This window comes from Notothenia rossii (assembly GCF_949606895.1).
Source record: "Notothenia rossii genome assembly, chromosome: 7".
Taxonomy (NCBI): Eukaryota; Metazoa; Chordata; class Actinopteri; order Perciformes; family Nototheniidae; genus Notothenia; species Notothenia rossii.
In genome coordinates this window covers 9888155-9913949 of record NC_136905.1, presented here as the reverse complement: position 1 = coordinate 9913949, position 25795 = coordinate 9888155, and the positions used below count along the sequence as shown (strand labels likewise).

Genomic DNA, 25795 nt, shown 5'->3' with positions numbered 1-25795 from the left:
GACAGTGTCCAACTCACAATGTCTTAGACTTGAACGTGTAACATTTTATAGAAACGATTATTCTCATTTTACGATGATAGATAAGACTTTTGTACAAGTGGGCTAAACTTGATATGTATATATCTTCTACTTCTTTTGGTATTCAAAATATGTATAGTGCCCATGAAAAACCGGCCATAGTCTATAGAATCGCTGCTTGAACAACTCGTAGAAACAACTTAACCCTCGACACTGCCTTTTTTTTGAGTCCTTATGATAAGTTGTGGCTTTTTGCATTTCTCAATGTATGTATGTATCAGGTTCCAAAATGAGATAGACACTGGCTTTGAGATAACTGGTTATAAGTAAATCAAGGATTTAATTAGCTTGAACATTTCGCCTTTAGAAATGCCCTTAGTTTAAGTCAATCGTCTCAAGGTCTGCTGCACCTATTTGAGACACATTCCTGTATCAATGTTGATGGCATATTTCTTTGTCAAAAAACAAAGTTCCTAGGTTAGAAGAGCAAACGTGTGAAGTTGGGTTGTAATGTTTGTATACCCAGCAGCAATTGTGACTGAACTGGGTGGGTAATAGCCTGCTGCAGACATGATGACATGATCAACTCAGTATTCAGAGCCCTGAACTCCTGACCTGCTCCGGCCCAGAGTCCTGTTCATTTGTTTGTTTTCTATAATATTGGACATGTCCTATTTGACCCTCTTCGGCACTTTACAATCCGAAGCATTACATCTGTAAAGTGTGAAGAAGGTCAGATAAACTGTTCTCCAGGAATGAAAGGAATACCAACATACAGATCCCTTGCTTTATATTTACAACGCATTTTAAGAGGCAGTTTGGTACATTTATTACAAACTACTTATTCCAATTATTCCCCTCGGTCAGTTTAAAGCATTTTTTAAAAGGCCACAATTTGATTGAAAGCTTACTTAAATCACCTCAACCGCATTACCAAGGAAAATTGATACCAAGACTTTGGATATTTTGGCTTCTCACTACGCATATTTTACTCACGTTGCTTGCCCCTAACACAAAGTCCACCAGTCCAAGCATATCGAGGTTATCTGGAGTTATCTTAGGACACTTTTACCACTGGACAACGTGGACGGTTACTATGTCCTAAATGCTTTCTAAAAAGGGGTCAAACAAGAACTACTGCAATATTCATGGTCGGGCACATTGGTTTTATTGTTCCAAAAGCCATATTGCCTGTGAAAACTGTAAAGGTTGTGTCAGTGCGCCTGCGTTGGAGGCTCAGCAACTCATGTGATAGCAGTGCGGAAGCAGAGGAGTCAGGAGGAGAGTCATTGTGACAACATGGAACTTGACTCCTGGACTTTGAGCTCTTGACTACAACTGTTCTGTGCTTCAGTATATATACATGGAAGCACCAGTCTGTCATTCACAAACACGCTTAACTCTGAGAGACGCACAAGCCAAAAGCAGGTGAGAATTACACTAGATTTCAATACATCACATGACACAATAATGAAGTCTGAAAACTAACAATCTTATAACTGTCTTTCAGCAATCATGAAGGTATTCCTTGTACTCGCCATTGCTGTACTGTCTGGTAAGTTTTTTTTTGCTTTCTCAAGTGTCTTTTCTACATCACTCTGTATGGTTTACCCAACTAAGAGCTATTAATATGAACTGCATTTATAAAGCTGCTTCTGTGTCCGTCCAACAGGCTGCAATGCCAACATCTTTTATGCTGATGCACCTAAGCCACAGCTTGAAGTGCTGACTGATGCTTTCTGGGACTACATTGGGAAGGCCACCCAAACAGCTGATGACACCCTCCAGATGATCAGGAAATCAGAGTTTGGACAGGAAGTCAAGTAAGTAGTGTGACACACAGGAACCATGGTGACTATTAGTGGCATGTGTGGTTGGCATGGTATTACACAAAAACGTCTGATTGTCTAACCTTCACCCTGCGTGTCTTCCAGTGCTCGCCTGGCCGACAGCACTGACATTGCCAGCCAGTATGCCGTCTCCCTGCAGGAGCAGCTCCCCCCTGCCGCCCAAGACCTGATGACCAAGATCACCGCAGAGGCTGATGTACTGAGAAATGTTCTGACCAAGGAGCTGAGCACTGTCAGGGGCAAGCTGGAGCCCTACACCGACGACATGAAGGTCCAGATCCAGCAGAGAGTGGAGCAGCTCAAACAGGAGCTGGCCCCCTACGCTGAGTCCCTTGACACCGAGGCCCTGAGAGCCGCCCTGGAGCAGAAGAGCGAGGAGCTGAAGCAGAGTGTGAAGGACCTGCAGGCTCAGCTCGGGCCCTACACCGACGACCTGAAGCTGAAGGTGGACCAGCACCTGCAGGACTTCCAGGAGCGCGTGGCCCCCGTGACCGAGAAGGTCCATGTGGAGCTGATGCAGAGAGCAGACCTGGTGAAACAGATGGTGGCCCCCTATGCTGAGGACCTGAAGGAAAAGTTGGACCCGTACGCCAAGGACCTCCAGGCCCAGCTCACGTCCCTCTACGAGTCCTTTATCAAGGGCAACTAAGTCCACCTCCACACCTGCTCCATCGTTCATCAGGATGCCGACCTCTGTTGGAAGCATGTAATATACTGTAAACCAAATTAAACTAATATTTATTACAAGTTGCAAAGCTCTGCACTTGTCGAAATTGTAAATATTTGTGTTTTGAAGTTGGAAACTGTGACTTTTTTGTAATCTCTTTTAAGTTATCAAAAATAAATACTTGTATCTACAAACAATACTTTTGTATTTCTGGTCGATTACAGATGATGTAAATCTACAATAGATGTAATCCTAAAAAAAACATTAAATATATATTTTATACTTACGCTGTTTAGAGCATACAGTGAATTATCAAAACATCTCTAAAACAAACAAATGGTTACATAAACATAAAGAGGGACTGCTGTGGTCACAGTGGGGCATGTGCTGCTTTTTTCATAGGAGGTAACTTGTATTTCTTCCATGTCTTAACATGTCCTGGCTCTGGTCACAGTTTCGTCTCAATCTTTATCCAGAGGCAGAATTATGTTCCTATTCAGATACTTGTCAATGCTTGCCATGAAACTGCACCTTCCTGTTTTCAATACTACAATTGGGAAATGTTTTCAAAAACATGGATGACCAAGGTACTGTGAGAGAGGCCTAGATACACAGGTATTGATTCATCCCATTAGATTTTAATTTTTTTAAAAGCCCTAAAAATCATGTGAATCTGCATTTTATTCAATTTTATTTTAATGCTACTTTGGAAACAACAAAAATACTTCCATGGTGGAAAAAAGTTGTGCAATGTCTTATAGTTGTAAACATCCAAAACAAAGCCTTATCCACCTCTAGTGACGCTGCCGGCATCCAACTGGAGGTCCAGAGTCCAAATACAATACTAACTTTACACTCATGCACACAAGACACACAAGCAATGTGCATGCGTTCCCAGGTGAATACGGTGGAAAAGTGTTATCTAGATATATCAGGCCAAATCATTCATTACAAACATCACCCTTGAAGATTACATACCTTTATTTGGACAGGGAAAGAACTTGTTTCTGACTGATTCTTTATGAAGCTTCAGTGAGTAACTAACAATAAATGCACTTATAGCATGAGGCCAAAGTTTATATTTATTGCTCAAACTGTGAGTCCCACAAAATATATCTGCCCTAATTGTAAATGCAGAACTTCTAAGTGTTACATTCAATAAGACTATTCAAACTACTGCAAAGCTCTATAAAACTTTACAAATGCAAATCTGATGTTCATGCTCCAGCCTGTTTTTACACCTGATTAGCATTTGTGCTGGCACCAAGAAGAGCCATTCACACTCCATTATCAGTCAAAACAGCCAAAAGGCACCATTAAGGTCTTGATCCTAATGGCTACTTCCTAAGCTACGAAGTCTGTCTGTCTGTCTCACTCCACTCTACGATGCAGCCCATTGAGAGGAGGAGGGAGGTGTTGTTTGACGCACACAAGTTTCTTTGAACAAGACACATCTTGCCTTTACGACCGTGGTTACAAACAGAGGTTCACAGTTGTTTTGATGTAGATAGGAGGTTGTTACTAGACTCTTGCTGCTGGTTTGATAAGCAGATAAGTGCCTGTGGAGATGAGAAGATGGCTGTCTCTTGTCGTTTGGTCATTGTAAACGCTATCAGAGCAGGCTTTGTTGTTTAATCCAGCTTGTTGTCCACTATCAGCTGGTCTGGTTTTAGAGCAGGATGGTCTTGAGGAGTCTTAGGGGACTTAACAACTTGAATATAATCCAATCCAATGATGCTGTAAGAAATATGAGAAGCTTCTGTTTAAACTGTGTGAAGTTAGTCTCTTTCTTTACACTGATTTCCTCAAAAGTGTATACATTTAATCAAAAGCTTGAGATTGACTTCTGTAAGTTTACAAATTTAATATTACTTTAAGAGCATATGTATTTGACTGCACAAGAAATAAGGCCAAATGTATCTGTTTTTCAGGTGAAAAGTAAGAATGCATTTCATATCAAAAATAGCTTTAGTGAACTCACTTCATCTTTTAATTGGAAAATTACTATTTATGTTTAGTCAAGTACTGTATCAAAGTAACATGAACATTTGTACTTCTACTCCACCACATTTGAGAGGGAGTAGCATTAACATCGCTACATTTTATTAACGACTATTCTTTCTTTTATATTAAGACTTAATGATCAGGCTATAACATATGTTAAATGTTTTTAAATAGCTATTATTAGGAATCAGTGAACATGTGCTTCACCCTGACCAAGTATATTTTAAAAGTGTTTAAATGTTAATGAATATGAATAATCCCTTTATAACACAAATATGAAAAATGCGTTGTTAATATTTATAATAATGTGTAGTAAATACTTCCAATTTTACAACTTAGGTAAATGGTTTTGCGAGTAATATTAGCAAAGCTGTTTCTAATTTTACTTTTTAAAGTAAAGGAATTGGTTGTAGACCTAGAGATATAAGCCTTTGATGAATGGTTGCCAATAAAATAGTTAGTTTTATTTTATGTTACTTTAGATTCTCTTCACAGTCAACAATATAGTGAAGAGGATGTTGTGTTATAGACTTAACTGTTTCAAAGTATTTAAAGCATATGACATTAAAGCACTTTTTGCATACTAATGCATCAATGATATAATGATGAAATAGTGACGGGCCCTTCTGACCAATGATTCGTTTTTAATATCATTTTTAGTACGGAATGCTTTTTGCTGAATTTTAAGTTAATTTTAATTTTAATTCAGTACTTTTAGTATTTTTATCGTAAGCTTTCACTAGTTTAATTGTGACTTCTTCTTTTTTAACCACCACCACTCAGTGATGCATCATGCAACTCAGGGGTGTCATAGTCACTTTTTTGCCAATAGAAAAGTCTACACTACCACCAAGTGGTGAAACTGAGCCTAATGTGTGTGTGAGGGATTCTGGGAACTGTAGACACATCGAGTGGGTAAAGGCTCAGTTTAACTGTTCGTCCACTTCAACTTCAAAGTCACGTGATAGTTTGTGCAACAAAATGTTCTGTATTTTGACTATTCAAGCTCACTAGCCACTTGGCCACCTTGTTGAAATTATGTTATGGTACTTTATTGATATTTTACTGAAGAAACATCCCAAAAGATAACTATGGAATCATAATATATTTGTCAAAAATATTTTAATATTTCACTTTTACCTTGATACCAAGGAAAATTGGTAAATGAGCCTTAAACTAGTGCGATCAAATATAAAGAATAGCATATTTAATTATGTATTCAGCTCACTTATTGCATACCTTTGATTTAGAAAAGAAACATTCAAATATATGTCATCATAATTTCAAATGTTTTACTGTTTTTATCTTGTCATAGAACATCTTTATGAGATTTGTCATGTTTTACTTTGAAACTTTGCACATTTCTCCAATCATTGTGCATATTTGTGCCCAAAATTACAACAACATTTACATAGAAATGTATGAAGGTTTTAATGATATATAACTTTTTATAATATTTGCTCTCTCATTTTGATGTATCTTACTGTATTAGTGAATGCACCATTATACACCAAAGCTTATTCCCTGTATATCTAAACCTGTGTCTGTGTGTGTGTGTGTGTGTGTGTGTGTGTGTGTGTGTGTGTGTGTGTGTGTGTGTGTGTGTGTGTGTGTGTGTGTGTGTGTGTGTGTGTGTGTGTGTGTGTGTGTGTGTGTGTGTGTGTGTTGTGACATGTTTGTAAACACGTGTGTGTACATTATTGTCTGTTTCCACATGCTTACATGATGCATGCTGTGTATAAGTGCATGCAACAGTTTGCAAAAGACAAAAAAATAGTCTCAAAGGCGGAAATAACATTAAATTAACAAAATACGTGTGTGATAACATATGTCTAACACGTTGAGTGTCGAATTTAAATAATGTATTTAATTGCAAGATAACCATGCCTAAACCAACTGTAAGAGATGCAGCTGACAGATGGACATTTAGATGAAAAGCACAAAGTAAAAAAAGAACATGTTGAAAGATTTACTGAGTGACATAAGACCGTATGACAAAGCATTTGGAAAAGCCCGTATGACAAAATGCCCCTTACCTCTTCTGACAGAATAGAAAACAGTAACAAATAAAAAAAAATCCCTCAATTATCACGTTCCTGTCAGACAACATGTTTACAACGCAAACATTTCATTTCTAAAAGTACAAAACTGAAGTTGTATTTCATAAAACTTAATAGCTCTCTACCGTTAAATATTGTAATTTCCACTTTGCACACACATTTCCATACCCTGCCAGTAATTTGCATTTCCAAATTTAATTTTGTCAAACATACGGAAGAAAAATGAACTAGTATTTACAAAGAATGATCCCCAAGAGCTGAATCTGACATGGATAACTATTTTCTTTGTAACTTATATTTGATTGTTTCAGTCCTTCTCTGTGTTGTCCTTACAGCAGCACAGAAAAGCCTACTCGGGTAAATGTGGCTAAAGGGGTTTTCGGACCATATCCGCGACCTCATTTTTAAGAGCTTGCAAAGAATATAACATACAATACAATTGGTGTAATTGCTGAATATTTGCTTTCAATTATTTGCCCTAGACTTCTTCTTTCAGACGTAGTTATTCATGAAGTTATTACCAGAACTGATAATAATCCAATGCAGAGCCAATAATGCAATATATAATACATTATTTAATATATATTATATATTTATATATGTATATCTATATAGAGAAGCCAAGAGTGTGCAAAGCTGTCATCAAGGCAAAAGGGGAATCATTTGAAGAAACTAAAATATAAATCATATTCTGGATTTCGCAACACTTTGTTGTTTACTAGATAATTACATATGTTTTTGTTATAGTTTTGATCCCTTCAGTATTAATCTGCAATGTAGAACATTATTAAAATAAATAAAAACCTTTGAATGAGAAGGTGTGTCCAACGATTGACTGGTACTGTATATGTATATAGTTACAACCGGCCCTTTGAGTGTAACCATAACACTAATGTGGCCCGCGATGACATTTAGTTTGACACCCCTGATCGAAGTGTATTGTAGTTACTTAAAAACCTGATATATGACTTGTTTTAGTTACATGACATTACATTACATTGCATTTAGCTGACGCTTTTATCCAAAGCGACTTACAATAAGTACATTCTACCAGGAAGATACAATCTTGAAAAAACAGAATCATATAAGTACATCAGGTTTCATAGAGCCAAACATTTCAAGTGCTTCTCATATAGATAAGCCAGTCCTTTATTAGTATATAAGTGCTCTGTTAGCAGTTCTTTGTTAGTAATTCTATCGCTCAAAGTGGAGTCGAAAGAGATGAGTTTTCAATCTGCGCCGGAAGATGTGTAAGCTTTCTGCTGTCCTGATGTCAATGGGGAGCTCATTCCACCATTTTGGAGCCAGGATAGCAAACCCACGTGTTTTTGCTGATGGGAACTTGGGTCCCCCTCGCAGTGCGAGTGCAGCGAGCTGTTTGGCCGATGCAGAGCGGAGTGCACGTGCTGGGGTGTACGGTTTAACCATGTCCTGGATGTAGGAAGGGCCAGATCCATTCGCAGCATGGTACGCAAGTACCAGTGTCTTGAAGTGGATTCTAGCAGTTACCGGAAGCCAGTGAAGGGAGCGGAGGAGCGGCGTGGTGTGGGAGAATGTAGGAAGGTTGAGGACCAGACGAGCCGCTGCATTCTGGATGAGCTGCAGAGGTCGGATGGCACATGCAGGTAGACCAGCCAGGAGGGAGTTGCAGTAGTCTAGGCGTGAGATGACGAGAGCCTGGACCAGAACCTGCGTCGCTTTCTGGGTCAGCTGGGGACGTATCCTCCTGATGTTGTAAAGCGTGTATCTGCAGCAGCGGGTTGTAGCAGCGAAGTTTGCAGTGAAGGACAGTTTTTTATCTAGGATCACACCCAGATTCCTTGCAGTCTGAGTCGGGGAAACAACAGAGGTGCCGATGTTGATTGTTAGGTCAAGAGTGGGACAATCTTTTCCCGGAAGGAAAAGCAGTTCAGTCTTGTCAAGGTTGAGCTTGAGGTGATGAGCAGACATCCACTGCGAGATGTCAGCTAGACAAGCAGAGATGCGTGCGACGACCTGGGTCTCTGAGCGGGGAAAGGACAGAATGAATTGGGTGTCGTCAGCGTAGCAGTGGTATGAAAAACCATGCGGGCTAATGACAGATCCGAGCGAGTTTGTGTACAAGGAGAAGAGGAGGGGACCAAGAACAGAGCCCTGAGGGACCCCTGTAGTTAATTGACAAGGCTCGGACTCGGACCCTCTCCAAGTTACCCTGTAGGTGCGGTCTTTGAGGTATGATGTGAGGAGGGAAAGTGCAGTGCCTGAAACTCCAAGTTCTTGGAGAGTGCGAAGGAGGATCTGATGGTTCACCGTGTCGAATGCAGCTGACAGGTCCAGAAGGATGATGACAGAGGAGAGGGATGCTGCTTTAGCCATGTGTAGTTCCTCAGAGACAGCAAGGAGAGCAGTTTCTGTTGAGTGACCTGCCTTGAAACCAGACTGGTGCGGATCCAGAAGGTTGTTCTGATGGAGATAACAGGAGAGTTGTTTAAAGACAGCACGTTCAAAGTTGTCAGCAAAAGAAAAGTATACATTAGTTCCCAATTGGCTTCTATGCAGGATATCTGTGATAAGTTTATTTGGATTTACTAAGACTTTATTTAAGTGGTCTACAATCAAACTGTAGATACACTGGATATTTGATGTTTCTGCTTGTATTCTAACCCATGGTGTTTTTAGGACTGTAGTATTATATCAAATGAACAAAAAAATGCCTGTGTTTAAGTCCCTAAAACTTAGCTTTCAAATTCATGTGTATGTGATATAATCTTCACAGATAACATTTTATTTCAATGTTTCATTCTTCCTGACATAATCCTTAAAACTATTACTTATTCTAACATTCAAATTCAACACACATATTAATATTTTTATAAATAGATTAATCAAATCTCCCTCTGAATGGCTGAGACCTGCATCAGGTGTTGCCAAACATCAGCCATGTGACTCTGATAATGAAAGGTGATAAGATAACTTCTCTTAAACCAACTGTAAGTGATGCAGCTGACATGTAATGAGAGGAAAAAACAGACACAAAAGAATATGTTTTAGAGATACTGTGTCCATCTGCGACTGCATGTCAAAGAATGTGGAACTGTCTGATTTACAAAACAAACCCTCACTCTTCTGACAGTCTGGAAAACTACAAACCACCATTCTTCAATTACTACGTGCATGTCAGACTTCCTGTCTTAAACACAAATAGTACCTAACTCAAGTCTACTACTACTACTACTACTACTACTACTACTACTACTGAATGAATCATTATCTGTTTCCTCACATCTCAGTAGAAAATGACAAAATGTGAATAGATTGTGCATGACAGATGTATGACTTCATTAACTAAGGCAGTCAAATTTAAATAATGAATTTAATTGATACTTATTTCTAGATGTCTCAAGTCTTTAACTGAGTCACCTGACCAAGGCTGTAATGTGTCTGACCTAATCAATTACATGCAGACAGATAACCATGCCTAAACCAACTGTAAGAGATGCAGCTGACAGATGGACATTTAGATGAAAAGCACAAAGTAAAAAAAGAACATGTTGAAAGATTTACTGAGTGACATAAGACCGTATGACAAAGCATTTGGAAAAGCCCGTATGACAAAATGCCCCTTACCTCTTCTGACAGAATAGAAAACTGTAAAAAAAAAGATCCCTCAATCATCACGTTCCTGTCAGACAACATGTCTACAATGCAAACATGTCATTTCTAAAAGTACAAAACTGAAGTTGTATTTCATAAAACTTAATGCCTCTCTACCGTTAAATATTGTAATTTCCACTTTGCACACACATTTCCATACCCTTCCAGTAATTTGCATTTCCAAATTTGATTTTGTCTAACATACTGAAGAAAAATGAACTAGTATTTACAAAGAATGATCCCCAAGAGCTGAATCTGACATGGATAACTATATTCTTTGTAACTTATATTTGATTGTTTCAGTCCTTCTCTGTGTTGTCCTTACAGCAGCACGGAAAAGCCTACTCGGGTAAATGTGGCTAAAGGGGTTTATGTGTTCATTGTTTTATCAGTGTGATACTTAATGACATTATCTAAGTCAGGGGTGTCAAACTCAAGGCCCGTGGGCCATATCCTGCCCGTGACCTCATTTTTAAGAGCTTGCAAAGAATATAACATACAATACAATTGGTGTAATTGTTGAATATTTGCTTTCAATTATTTGCCCTAGACTTCTTCTTTCAGACGTAGTTATTCATCAAGTTACTAACAGAACTGATAATAATCCAATGCAGAGCCAATAATGTAATATAATACATTATTTAATATATATTATATATTTATAAATGTATATCTATATATAGAGAAGCCAAGAGTGTGCAAAGCTGTCATCAAGGCAAGGGGGCTATTTTGAAGAATCTAAAATACAAATCATATTCTGGATTTTGTAACCTTTTGTTTACTAGATAATTACATGTGTTTTTTTATAGGATTTCATTGCTGATTTTTGCCGAGGAAGTAGTTCTGATGGCATTATCCATTAGCGACCTTCAGCACTAATTGGATCTGTTCGCAGCCGAGTGTGAACACTGGAAAAAATGCTGCTCCAAAAACAAGTTCGACAATAATTAAAAAAAAGGTGTTATTACTTGATTCCTTGAAATAAGAAGGGGTATTTAGATAAATCAGATCTTGTAATTGGCCGGGAAAACTTATTTTGAACTATATTTTACCTGAATCAGGAAATGTTTTTACAATATAAGCCGCAAATGCTCAAAAGTGTCCTGTTTTTCTGATGCTAGTTGGTTATTTTTCAATTAATATGAAAAATAAATGTCTTTCATCTGAGATACAACTCAAAATAAGATTATTTGACTTAACAAGGAGGATGCATTGTCTAAAAGCAAGACCCGATATGTCGTTGCAGTGTTACTCCTGAAGTTATTATGTCTTACAGCAAGTGTAAAGACATATTCGATATGTTGACTAGATATTAGACGAATATAATTGGCAATTCAATCAGGAGAGACGTGATGTATGGAATACATGTTTATTATCGGGTCACATTATATAAATGAAACATAATGATGACAGTTTATAACAAGTGAATGAAATGGTGTTTGGCGATTAGGCCCAGGTTTTGTAGGATGTCATTCGGGAAGGGAAGAACCGTTTCCGATGAACCCCCCCGGGTCTAGACACTGGTGGTGGTGATAAGTGGTTAGGTCCGGTTGGAAGGGAGAAGCTTGGGCTTGGCCCTGAGTTGGAAGCAGGAGGCGAAGGGGTGGAGGAGGGTTGCGCGTTGACACCTGGAAGACAGCTGATGGAAAAGGGGAGAGCATATATAGAGGGATTAACAGGTGCGATGATTAGGCTTGTGAACGGAGGGAAGTGATAGGTTAGCTGAGGAGTGGCGCTCCCTATCATTTAGTGAAGGGTGCGAGTATTGCCATGACGCGCAATACGAAGTGATAGGTCTTCCTGCCTGAACTTGCGCTGAGCTTCATGAGTCTTTGTAGTGAAGCGGCGGGGATAAGGATCAACAACTCTAAATGTAATGCAATGGTTCTCAGCAGAAAAAACGATGGTCGGTTAACTCAGAGTAGGGAACGAGTCCTTACCCCAAGTTAAGGAGTTTAGGTATATCTGGGAGTCTTGATCTTGTGTGAGGTGACAATGGAGCATGAGATGAGCCAGAGAATCGGAGCAGGGGGAGAAGTGCTTCAGTCACGTGGGAGGAGGATGGGTGGATGAATGGATCAAACTAAATAATCATGCATGTTCATAACATTGTTCATATATATTAGAAGAAAGCCCAGAATCCAAACCATAAAGGTGTGTATTATTCGTCCAGTGCAGTTATACAATGCTTGATTTTGAATCCCTGGATTACATGACAGTGAAGCTATTGGAATAATCAATAAACACTCATAGATCATAGAACAAGCACTAAAAACAGTAAAAATAGCCGGGTCTTCTCTGTGTAGTGTAGTAATATATATCATATCATTGGAGCTATTGGAATGAAATGAGAGTTTTCTATACGCTGAATTTCCCTAAAATATTCATATAAAATTGAAAAAGCTCGAGAATTAAATCAGAATAAATGTACATTTTGTTGTTTGTTTTGCACAGTTGTAATATCTGATATCGGTTTAAGTGATGCTGCAGTATTAAACTAAAGTGCAAAAGATAATGCTCCACTCCGGATCCTCAATTAATAGATTGACAGCTGAGACACAATGCAACAGTTTAAGAGTTTGCTTTGCTCTCGAATGGAATTCTCAAGGTCCTTTGTCTGTACTTTTTTGTCTCTCTTCACATCATTGCAACCACAGCATCAATTGTTAAGTATTCGGAAAGAATGTAAAAGAATTGTCTGAAGTTAAAACCTGTTCTACTTTGTTTTCGCAGATGGACATGATGATTTACACACATATATAAACTCATACTGTATAGCCAAAACCTTCATGTTTAGAACAGACAGTCGAGCTGGCAGAAGGTAAACGCAGATGAGCATTTTCTGTCTTCTTTAAATACTTCATTTTCAGATAAGTGAAGAGGACACAATAATGTATAGTAACTTTATCATGTTTTGAGAGGTTTACGATTATATTTGTTCATATTATACAAATATATTACCATATTTTTGAATTGATCATGCTTATTAATATTGATCTTGTTTATATTTCCAGTTTATTTCAAGACACAAGGATGAAAGGCTACATTTTCCTTGTTGTGATTTTGACCGTTTCATCATCATTCTCCAAAAGAACAGTAAGAGTTACTTTATTTTTGTACCTTTCCTTAATTTATAATATATTTGTTGCTGTCGATTTCCTAACGTTTTATACAGAAATTAATAAAGTACTTTTTTAAAATAAAAGTTGAGACTCAAGCATATTTAACTGCATCCGAAAAAAACTAAAAATAGATGGAATGCGAACATGTTATTTGTATATTCTGTTGTATGTTATATATTATAGTTTTACTCTTATTCATCTCCGCAAATGTAATTGTTCACAGGTCAGAATGGAGATAGTGGGTAAGTTGTGGTATTTCATATTTTATTTCATAAAATATATAATAATGTAATTCTCAATGTTACTTCATAAGGCAACCTCTTATCTGTTTTGTAGACATTGGTGCAAGCAAGAGCATTCAAGAGGCAAACAAAGGTAAAGTTAAACATTTTCAAACCATTAAATGGACCTTGTGGTAATATTGTTCTGTTAAGTTAATTTATAACCAAGTAACTTTATTGTGGCTTCAATGTGTCGTTATTGATATTCTGTTAAAAAACCATCCCCTTTTATGTGTTATCTTAGATTCTTTTCAGGACGATATCCTGAAGGTGGGTTTAGCATTTTTAGGCAAATATTCAAATTATAAATATGTGTGTGTGTGTGTGTGTCACATGATACAGTTTCTTATAAATCTTCTCAGGACCCACCAAACAAAGAAAGGAGTGCCACTACTAAGGAGAAAAGACTGTGGACATCCCCAGTCCCATATGTTTTCAATGAAGACCTTGGTGAATATTAGTTTTCCTGCATTAACCAGAATATTTGTTTTAGTTAGGGAGGCCTATGCAACATGTTAAGGAGTTAGTTACATCATTGAACAGACAGAAGTTCAATATGCATCAAATTTGGGAAATTCATACCAACAATGTATACAAGCGAGAATACCTCACTGCTCTTGTCATTTACAATGCCATTTCTTTGTTCTTCCTTTTTGAAAAATGCCCATGCACATTGGAAGAGATGAATGGTAAAGGAGTCATCCTGAAAGCCTTTGACCAGTTCAGGTTGAAGTCATGTATTGACTTCAAACCAAGGGACTCTGAGGAGTATTACATCAACGTCAAAAAGTTAAGCGGGTAAGCTTTCAAAATATTTAAAAAATCATTCGAAAAAATATCTATTTATTTCTTGCTCGCGACATTTATCCACAAAAAGCACCTTTTTGATCATTTTTTGCTATTGTTTGTAAATTTGCTTGTGATATTTATTGTTCTTTGTGTACCTTTGATAAATATACATTTTGTTGTTTGTATCTACAGTTCCTTTGCACATTTTTCAAATTTCTCTATATGTGCTTTTCATAAATTGATGAGCTGATGACTGCTTTTTCTCATTTTAGATGTTATTCATATATTGGGAAAGTAAGATCCAACGGACAGGACCTCTCTATCGGACCTAACTGTGATTCCATCTCAACGGTTGAACATGAGTTCCTCCATGCTTTGGGCTTCTACCATGAACAGTCCAGATATGACAGAGATGATTATGTGACCATTGTTAACGAGAACATCCGAGAAGGTTTGTTTAAGATTTTCATTGTAATATTTTATATGTGTTTAAGAACTTTTTTAATTGTACATTTTCATCATTTATCATTTAAGACTAAAGAGATCAATATCAAAATGTGACACTTGTGACCGTTTTTAATTGTTTGGTTAAGAAAATATTTAGCTGTCTAGATCAATAATATGTTAGTTGTGCTTTAAAGGTAATCTATTATTATTATTATTATTGTCTTTTATACACAAACATGTGTCCCCTCTGTGTAAAGAGATTCTGAAAGTTTCAGGAAGAAAGACCCCCTCACTTTTTTTCCCGATCCAATTATATGAAAATAAGCTGATCAGATTTTGGTCACTTTATGATGTCATAATATTTTTTGTGGCTTGTGTAACCATTAGCCAATCAGCAACCAATAGAAGCTGCCAGTAGAAGCTGCTGGGACTCCCAGCAGCTTCTACTGAAGCCTTCCGAGTAAATCGCCAGAACGCCGACACCTCCTCATCTCCACCGCTCCCATGTTTTATTTTGTGTTGCCATAAGTTAGTCGCTCTGCGTTTCTGCGCTGGGCTAATGCTAATAATGCAATGCAAGGATAATAAAATGGCGGCTTAACAACACTTTTTGGGACTTTTACGGGGCGTTATTTGCAATCCGCCCAGCCAATCAGACATAGGAACCTTTTTCTCCCACGAAAGTACCTGCTCTGTAGCAGGGACTGAAAAGGGGGTAAAAAGGTTCTCATGAACTAATTTAGTTCCTGGGGCTTTTTGATGTGAACGCAAATATATCGTAGTTCTGGTGAACTATTGTGGGAAAAGTACTCCGGTGTGAACGCGGCTCTGGTGTTCTTTTTAACCAAATCTCTCTCAGAGGGGTGTTGGTGAGAGGCTCCTTATTTTCATCTAGCAGAGGTGCCCAGTACGTCGACCGCGGTCGACCGGTCGACCGCGGGGGCAATGCTGGTAGATCGCGAGTCATTCATAAATTAAAAAAAATCCAGCTCCGTTAAAATAGACAAAACAGGTTTTGATCCCTCCTCCTTTGGCCTCCCTGCCACTTAATTCAGGAGTTGACTTGATTGACAGAAAAAGCGACCTATTGCTTTCCAGTCTGTTAACACAGAATGCAAAGCGATACAAAATCAGTCAAGTGCTGGGAGAGACAAACAACAAAATGAGTGCGGGAACGAGCAAAAAGCTAAAGACATACCACTTCCACACAGAATGGGAGGGAGAATCTTTGTTTGTGATGTCACATTCAAAGGTTATTTGCCTTATTTGTAAAGCAAGCGTCGCTCTGCCAAAGAAAGGTAACGTGGAGAGGCATTATCGGAGTGTTCACAAGGCATATGACAGCGACTTCCCTCCGAGTAGCGAGTTGAGAAAGAGAAAGGTCATGTATTATTGCTACACAAACATTATCTCTTAGTCTTAGTGTCGCCAACTCGTTTCTAACATGCAGAAAGACAAACAAATGCGTCTATGGTCGGTGTATTTTCGACCTTTCCAATCCAGAAGAGATCTCTCTCTCCCCCGTCTGTTTGCAAGGGGGCGGGGCAGTTTACACACACGCACCTGCTACATGCAGCAACACACGGAGGAGATGGTGGAGAGAAGCGCTCCAAGGTGTGGTTACATGTTACCCGTCTTGAGGTGGACAATGCTCGTCACCAAAAGAGTTTAGCATGTAAGGGCGGTAACACGAGCAATTTGTCTAAACATTTAGCAAAAGTGCACCACATTCAGACGGAGGAATGCACCGGGTTCGACTGTCTTTCGAGTAGCTCTGTAGCCCCATCCACGAGCAACGTTTCCACCTCAGGTGTTATGTATGCTAGCAGCAACACACGGAGTTAACTACATTATACAAATATGGGTTAATGATTAGAGGTAACTGAGTTATTTATTTTGTTAAAGTTTCAGCTATTCTGTTTCCAGTTCTGTCATCAGATTATTTAATATGATTTGTTAAAACATTGTTGTTTCTTTTGATGTGAAATATTATTTATTTAATTCAAATAAAAAGCAATGTTAATTTTGTTCACAATTTGTTAAGTTAATTTAATAATATATGTATTTTTGAATCAAGTATTCATCTTTATTGTCTTCATTGTTAGTTTCCACATGCCTAAAACAACCTCAAACTAAATCTAAAAGTTGATGGCTAAATAAGAGCGTTTGAGAAATTGTGCAAGGCACACAGTAGTAGTCCGAATAGTCGATTAATCGTTTCATTAATCTATAGATTAATCGATAATCAAATTAGTCGTTTGTTGCAGCCCTATTGTAGTTATCCCATGTAAAAATAAAACGTGTTATTCAGCAACCCTTGCAATTTGGGTTTTTATTTTTGGTTGGTAGACCTCGGTTAGCTGGTCATTTCAAAAGTAGCTCACCAGCCAAAAAAGTGTGGGCACCCCTGATCTAAAGTAACAGAAAGAGAATCATCACTTTTGAAACAAGGCTGAAACACAGGGGATTATGGGATGCTGCAATGATCTGTTCGGTATTTGGAGCAAAACACTCCAGAGACATGTTTTGTATATAACTGAGAACTATAATATGTTGATGAAAAAGAGTATAATAAACGACCTTTAACCATTTATTCAGCCCTCGAGATTTAATACAAATATACATTATGCTGTGTCTTCTAGGTTTCGAAAGTAGTTTTCAAAAAAGAGCAATACAAGCACCACCACCCAGGGAGTCCCGTACGACTTCTTGTCAGTGATGCACTATGGCGAAAATAGTTTCAGCAATGGCAACGGGTCAACAATTCTAACCAAAGACCCAAAGTTCCAGGATGTGATTGGTCAAAGACTGGAAGTGAGTCCCAAAGATGTTCTGGAGCTGAACCTCCTCTACAAATGCAGTAAGTGTTTGTTCCAGTGACAGTCAATTGACTGTGAACATAATATGTCATTAAAGTCAGAACCAGGCAAGCAACCATTTCAATATACATTTTGTGTTACTTAGTTACTTTAATTGTGTTTAACTAGAGTAATCAGTTTTCAGATGTATCATCAATTACAACACAACCAGGAACTAAAGCTTTTATTAATTTAATCGAATCAAAAACAAGTTTAGGGTTTCCCTATGCACCATATCTAACTGACAACGATTCAAATGAATAACTTAATACGTCTTCAATCCTGTGTTCTTTATTTTACTCTACAGAGTCAACCATTGCATTTCAGATGCAATGCAGCTTCCCTGATGAGACCATGTGTCAAATGACTAGCTATTCACAGAGCGGGCTTGGCTGGGAAATGGTAACTAAGGTTAAAGGGGGTCCTGTGTCTGACCACACCAGTTTACCCAGTGGCAGTGGTGAACAAGGTAAGATTTATAAATCAAACATTTTCAGTTGTGTACTACTAAAAATATGGCCCCGACCATGAACTATAATATTCTCTGTTTGTATATCTTGTTACCTTTGAACTATCAAGTATCTAATAAGTGCATATACCCCCACACATTTATTCTTTTACAAAGTACAAATGAAACACACAAAACGTTATCACAATCTTAAGACAGATGTATGCGGGGCAACGTGAATCTCCCTGATACGTCAATCAATTGAAATGATATGTACCTTTTATGTGGATATTATGTTTGAAGGTCCATCATAACACAATATTTGTGGACAATACACATTCTAGGTGAAGATGCGGGTTTCTTCATGCATGTTAACACGGCATCAGGTGAAGAGGGAGACTCGGCCTGGCTGGAGACCCACAGGATGAGTCTCAATAGGGAGCATCATGTCCAGTGTCTCCAGTTCTACCATTACCACAGTGGGAACATGTCAGACCACCTCAACATCTGGATCAGAGAGTTTCAGGATAAATTGGACCTCAAGGGAACCCTACGCCTCATGGGACAGATCACTGGTAATTTAGTATATATGGATGTGGTGTCATCTTTTGTACATGTTATTAGAACCTAATCTTTGAAAGCTACACTCTTCCTCTAGGTGAGCCAACAAAACACTGGAAGCTCCATCATGTGTCCCTGAATGCCACTAAGCACTTCCAGGTGGAGTTTGAGGTTCGTAAAGGAGCAGGAAGCTCTACAGGCGGCTTCTCAATCGATGACATCAATCTGTCAGAGACCGAATGTCCACATGTAACCCTGCAGCTTGATGACTTTGAGCAAACCTTGAGCTCTAGCAAATATGGCACCACTATTTACAGCCCTCGGCAATACTCCAGCGGGGGCTATGCTTACAGGGTTGGGGTTAGGCTTAAAAAAACATATTTTGGATTATTTGTGCAACTCTTGTCTGGTGAAAATGATGACCGGCTGGAGTGGCCTTGCCCACAAAGGCAGGTGACCTTCAAAATGCTGGACCAGAACGCCAACATCCAGCTGCAGATGTCCAAGCAATTAAGTATTACCAGTGACCTAAGCACAGCCTCTGGTGGTAAGTCTAAATGTACATTACAAATTATACTTAAAAATATATATTATCTCTGGAATGAGATAATAATGTAATGTTCTTGTGGTTACTTAGCTTTGATGATGTATATGCTTTCTATATACAGGCAGCTATCTGTGGGGCAATCCTCGTGAAGTTGGAACTCCATACGTAGATGAGAATAATGAGAACGCATTCGCTGGAACTCGGCTTGGAAGATCGTATTTTGCCAAACAAGAGGATCTTATCAAAACCAGAGAGTTCCTCAAAGGAGGAAGTGTCGCTTTTGTTTTCAGCTTCCAAGGCAGGCTGAGAAAATATTTGTATTTCTGCTAAACTTGACTGTTCTGCTTGTAATTCTAACACAAACTCTTTTGAATATTTGTTTCAAATTGAAGTTTCTGCACATTACAGCTAAATGGTTATTATTTTCTAGATATCACCCCGCTAGTCACTGGAAGTTCCCTGCCAAGTCCTCAAGTGGGACCAGTGGAGATCAAATATCCCCCGAAAGATCTGAATGGAGGCCCCTGCTCATCACGGTAAGACATTGTCTAAGAGAACAAAGTGTAATTGTCAAAACTGAAACCAATTCTCATTTTAAACACAACGTAATGAAATAGATAGTATTTTAAGATGTCTTTCAAATCATACAATTCTTTCTACAGAATCTCACCAACCACCACCCATTCAACTCCCAAAACAACGGATGAGAGGTATTCACACTGACTCCCACATGTTACATTTGAAGTAATTTGTAAATTGTAAAATGGATTGATACCCTTTAGGATAATCAACAAATAAAATATATATGTGTTTCTATTTTCATATTAAGCAAAAAAGGTATATTTCATTTCAAACAACAATTGAAGAATGCAAGTAGATTTGTACATGTCTTTAAAAATAATACTCTACTACTATAATACACATTTTACAGCACCACCACCCTTAAACCCCCTAGAACCACGGATCACAGGTATTCACTATTACTCACACACATTGCAGTCATTTGTGGGCTTTGATGATCTTATCTTAGATTTCACTAGCAAGGACTTCGCCACAACAGTATAATGTTTGTAGGTTTAAAGAAGGACTAACAATGAATTGATATGGTGGGAGTGATTAAGTGATGAAGGCAAATGACGTCTGTTGGTCTGGTCTGGGATGACGTGCTTTGGTCCAGGCAGACGGAGACTCAGAGTGGGGGTTCAGTCCCCGGCATGTTTCCACTAAATATGCACGAGTTGAATACGAATAGAGACAGGTGGAGAGGATGAGTGAATGTAGGGATAAGGGAAGGGATGAAGGAATGTAGGGATGTAGGGATGAAAGGATAAGATGTCGGGATTAAGGGGTGTAGGGATGTCAGGATTAAAGGATTAAGAGATATTGGGATGAAGCGATGAAGGGAGGAAAGGATAAGGGATGGAGGGATGAAGGGATTATGGGATTAAAGGATGAAGGGATGTCTAAATGTCAGGATGAAAGGATAAGGGATGGAGGGATAAGGGATTAAGGAATGAAGGGATGTCTGAATGTCAGGATGAAAGGATAAGGGATGGAGGGATAAGGGATTAAGGAATGAAGGGATGTCTAAATGTCAGGATGAAAGGATAAGGGATGGAGAGATAAGGGATTAAGGGATTAAGGAATGAAGGGATGTCTGAATGTCAGGATGAAAGGATAAAGGATGGAGAGATAAGGGATGCCGGGATGAAGGCGTCGATGGTTGGAGTGACAAAGGGGGTTTGGCTAAGGATGAGGTGGAAATAGGAATGTATGAGTGGAAGGGAGCGGGAGGGTGGGTTGAGAGAATGGAGACAAGCGATGGTCGGATGTTTGGCCAGATATAAATAGATTTAGCCTTGATTAGCGATGGGGCTGAGGCGTGGCCATGCTCCTGAACCTGAGTTTACAAATTCATTTAATTTAAAGAAACCAATTCGCTTTTCAAATCATGCTATGCATTTTACAGCACTACCACCCTAGAGCCTCCCAGAACCACGGATGAGAGCAGGTATTCACTTTTACACTTTAAGTAATTTGTAAACTGTAATACTTTGTAAGAGGTCAAATAGCTTGATGCACTTGAGGATAATCAACAAATAAAATATATATGTGTTTCTATGTTCGTGTTAAGCAAGACATTTATATTTCTTTTAAAACAACAATTGAAAAAAGCAAGTAGATGTGTACATGTCTTTCAAATAATACTCTGCTTTTTACAGCACCACCACCCTTAAACCCCCTAGAACCACGGATCACAGGTATTCACTATCACTCCCACACATTACATACAATCTTATCTTAATGCTCCTGAACCTGAGTTAACAAATTAATTTTTTTATTTAAAGAAAGCAATCTGCTTTTCAAATCATGCCTTGCATTTTACAGCACCGCCACCCTTGAGCCTCCCAGAACCACAGATGAGAGCAGGTATTCAAATGTACACACAACTGTTACACTTGCAGTCATTTGTGGGCTATGGAAATCTTATTTTAAATTGCACTAGCAAGGACCACGCCACAACAGTAGAATGTTTGTAGGTTTAATGAAGGAGTAACAATGAATTGATATGGAGGGGGTGATTAAGTGATGATGGCGAATGACGTATGATGGTCTGGTCTGGGATGACGTGCTTTAGATGAGGGGATGTAGGTATAAGGGATGAAGGGATAAGGATGGAGGGATAAGGTATGTTGGGATCAAGGGATCTAGGGATGTAGATAGTGTAAGGGAAACTTCTGCAGCAATGGAGAGTCAGGACTCAGAGATACACGAGGAGAGTTGGAGCTTTGATGTCAAACACTGATATTTATTACAAGTATACGGCCTGAGAAATTCACATCACAAGTCACAGAGCCAGAGATTCTGACTGCCCTGGTGGGTTGCCATGTCAATTCTGCCCAGCCCCTCTCCCGATAGCCCTTTTAACTAGTTTACAGAGAGTTAATGCACATATTGGGGGATGGAGCGTAAACACCTGGTAACACTGGCGATATCTCCAACATTCTGGAGATACTCTTAGGCTGACCGAGCGTTGACCAGTCATAAAACTGAGACTAAGTGCAACAGCACATTCCTTAAAGGAGATAACGAGACTTAGGGTTGGTCGTAAACGTCCCAAGACAGAACAGGTTAGACTCCTAGGAGTAATGCATTTTACAGCACCACTACCCTAGAGCCTCCCAGAACCACGGATGAAAGCAGGTATTCACTTTTACACTTTAAGTAATTTGTAAACTGTAATACTTTGTAAGAGGTAAAATAGCTTGATGCACTTGAGGATAATCAACAAATAAAATATATATGTGTTTCTATGTTCGTGTTAAGCAAGACATTTATATTTCTTTTAAAACAACAATTGAAAAAAGCAAGTAGATGTGTACATGTCTTTGAAATAATACTTTGCTTTTTACAGCACCACCACCCTTAAACCCCCTAGAACCACGGATCACAGGTATTCACTATCACTCCGAAACATTTCACTTGCAGTCATTTGTGGGCTTTGAAAATCTTATCTTAGATTTCACTAGCAAGGACTTCGCCACAACAGTATAATGCTTGTAGGTTTAAAGAAGGACTAACAATTAATTGATATGGTGGGGGTGATTAAGTGATGAAGGCAAATGACGTCTGTTGGTCTGGTCTGGGATGACGTGCTTTGGTCCAGGCAGACGGAGACTCAGAGTGGGGGTTCAGTCCCCGGCATGTTTCCACTAAATATTTACGAGTTGAATACGAATAGAGACAGGTGGAGAGGATGAGTGAATGTAGGGATAAGGGAAGGGATGAAGGGAAGTAGGGATGTAGGGATGAAAGGATAAGATGTCGGGATTAAGGGATGTCGGGATTAAGGGATGTCAGGATTAAGGGATTAAGAGATATTGGGATGAAGCGATGAAGGGAGGAAAGGATAAGGGATGGAGGGATGAAGGGATTATGGGATTAAGGGATGAAGGGATGTCTAAATGTCAGGATGAAAGGATAAGGGATGAAGGGATTATGGGATTAAGGGATGAAGGGATGTCTGAATGTCAGGATGAAGGGATAAAGGATACAGAGATAAGGGATTAAGGGATTAAGGAATGAAGGGATGTCTGAATGTCAGGATGAAGGGATAAGGGATGGAGAGATAAGGGATTAAGGGATTAAGGAATGAAGGGATGTCTGAATGTCAGGATGAAGGGATAAAGGATGCAGAGATAAGGGATTAAGGGATTAAGGAATGAAGGGATGTCTGAATGTCAGGATGAAAGGATAAGGGATGGAGAGATAAGGGATTAAGGGATTAAGGAATGAAGGGATGTCTGAATGTCAGGATGAAGGGATAAAGGATGGAGAGATAAGGGATGCCGGGATGAAGGCGTCGATGGTTGGAGTGACAAAGGGGGTTTGGCTAAGGATGAGGTGGAAATAGGAATGTATGAGTGGAAGGGAGCGGGAGGGTGGGTTGAGAGAATGGAGACAAGCGATGGTCGGATGTTTGGCCAGATATAAATAGATTTAGCCTTGATTAGCGATGGGGCTGAGGCGTGGCCATGCTCCTGAACCTGAGTTAACAAATTAATTTAATTTAAAGAAAGCAATTCGCTTTTCAAATCATGCTATGCATTTTACAGCACTACCACCCTAGAGCCTCCCAGAACCACGGATGAAAGCAGGTATTCACTTTTACACTTTAAGTAATTTGTAAACTGTAATCCTTTGTAAGAGGTAAAATAGCTTGATGCACTTGAGGATAATCAACAAATAAAATATATATGTGTTTCTATGTTCGTGTTAAGCAAGACATTTATATTTCTTTTAAAACAACAATTGAAAAAAGCAAGTAGATGTGTACATGTCTTTGAAATAATACTCTGCATTTTACAGCACCACCACCCTTAAACCCCCTAGAACCACAGATCACAGGTATTCACTATCACTCCCACACATTACATACAATCTTATCTTCATGCTCCTGAACCTGAGTTAACAAATTAATTTTTTATTTAAAGAAAACAATCTGCTTTTCAAATCATGCCTTGCATTTTACAGCACCACCACCCTTGAGCCTCCCAGAACCACAGATGAGAGCAGGTATTCAAATGTACACACAACTGTTACACTTGCAGTCATTTGTGGGCTATAGAAATCTTATTTTAAATTGCACTAGCAAAGACTACGCCACAACAGTAGAATGTTTGTAGGTTTAATGAAGGAGTAACAATGAATTGATATGGAGGGGGTGATTAAGTGATGATGGCGAATGACGTATGATGGTCTGGTCTGGGATGACGTGCTTTAGATGAGGGGATGTAGGTATAAGGGATGGAGGGATAAGGTATGTTGGGATCAAGGGATCTAGGGATGTAGATAGTGTAAGGGAAACTTCTGCAGCAATGGAGAGTCAGGACTCAGACCGACACGAGGAGAGTTGGAGCTTTGATGTCAAACACTGATATTTATTACAAGTATACGGCCTGAGAAATTCAAATCACAAGTCACACAGCCAGAGATTCTGACTGCCCTGGTGGGTTGCCATGTCAATTCTGCCCAGCCCCCTTTCCCGATAGCCATTTTAACTAGTTTACAGAGAGTTAATCCACATATTGGGGGATGGAGCGTAAACACCTGGTAACACTGGCGATATCTCCAACATTCTGGAGATACTCTTAGGCTGACCGAGCGTTGACCAGTCATAAAACTGAGACTAAGTGCAACAGCACATTCCTTAAAGGAGATAACGAGACTTAGGGTTGGTCGTAAACGTCCCCACACAGAAAAGGTTAGACTCCTAGGAGTAAGACAAAATTAATCTCTAACAGATAGGAAAGGATGTCAGGATGAAGGGATATGAGATTGAGGGATAAGGGATCAAGGGATGAAAGTAGTAAGAGCAGTCGGGATGAAGGGGTATAGGGATGTATGGATGTAGGGAGGAGGATGTAGGGAGGAAAGGATAAGGAATGTCGGGATGAAGGGATGTTGGGATGTCGGGATGAAGGGGTCGATGGTTGAAGGGATTAAGGGGCTTGGGTTTAGGATGAGGTAGAAGTGGATGAGTGGAAGGGAGAGCGAGGTTGGGAGAATGGAGACAAGCGATGGTCGGATGTTTGGCCGGATATAAATAGACTTATCCTTGATTAGCGATGGGGCTGAGGCGTGGCCATGCTCCTGAACCTGAGTTAACAAATGTATTTAATTTAAAGAAAGCAATTCCCTTTTTAATCATGCTATGCATTTTACAGCACCACAACCCTAGAGCCTCCCAGAACCACGGATGAAAGCAGGTATTCACTTTTACACTTTAAGTAATTTGTAAACTGTAATACTTTGTAAGTGGTAAAATAGCTTGATGCACTTGAGGATAATCAACAAATAAAAATATATATGTGTTTCTATGTTCGTGTTAAGCAAGACATTTATATTTCTTTTAAAACAACAATTGAAAAAAGCAAGTAGATGTGTACATGTCTTTCAAATAATACTCTGCTTTTTACAGCACCACCACCCTTAAACCCCCTAGAACCA

General features: G+C 39.0%; 2 protein-coding genes across 2 annotated transcripts; both read left to right on the top strand.

The window, feature by feature from the left end:
* The first annotated feature begins 1334 nt into the window (after positions 1–1334).
* On the top strand, positions 1335–2732 carry LOC307045684 (uncharacterized protein). Its single transcript, XM_079691512.1, has 4 exons — positions 1335–1446; positions 1529–1573; positions 1691–1841; positions 1953–2732. Exons 2-4 carry the CDS (start codon positions 1534–1536, stop codon positions 2515–2517), a joined length of 756 nt encoding a protein of 251 aa, XP_079547638.1. The 5' UTR covers positions 1335–1446; positions 1529–1533; the 3' UTR covers positions 2518–2732.
* Positions 2733–13583: 10851 nt separating this feature from the next.
* LOC307013429 (meprin A subunit beta-like) lies at positions 13584–19960 on the top strand (the record flags this gene model as incomplete). Its single annotated transcript, XM_079640830.1, has 11 exons — positions 13584–13596; positions 13691–13729; positions 13880–13905; positions 13998–14085; positions 14316–14433; positions 14697–14895; positions 17527–17731; positions 18037–18198; positions 18522–18752; positions 18836–19297; positions 19407–19960. 11 exons carry the CDS (start codon positions 13584–13586, stop codon positions 19613–19615), a joined length of 1752 nt encoding a protein of 583 aa, XP_079496956.1. The 3' UTR covers positions 19616–19960.
* Positions 19961–25795: the final 5835 nt, after the last annotated feature.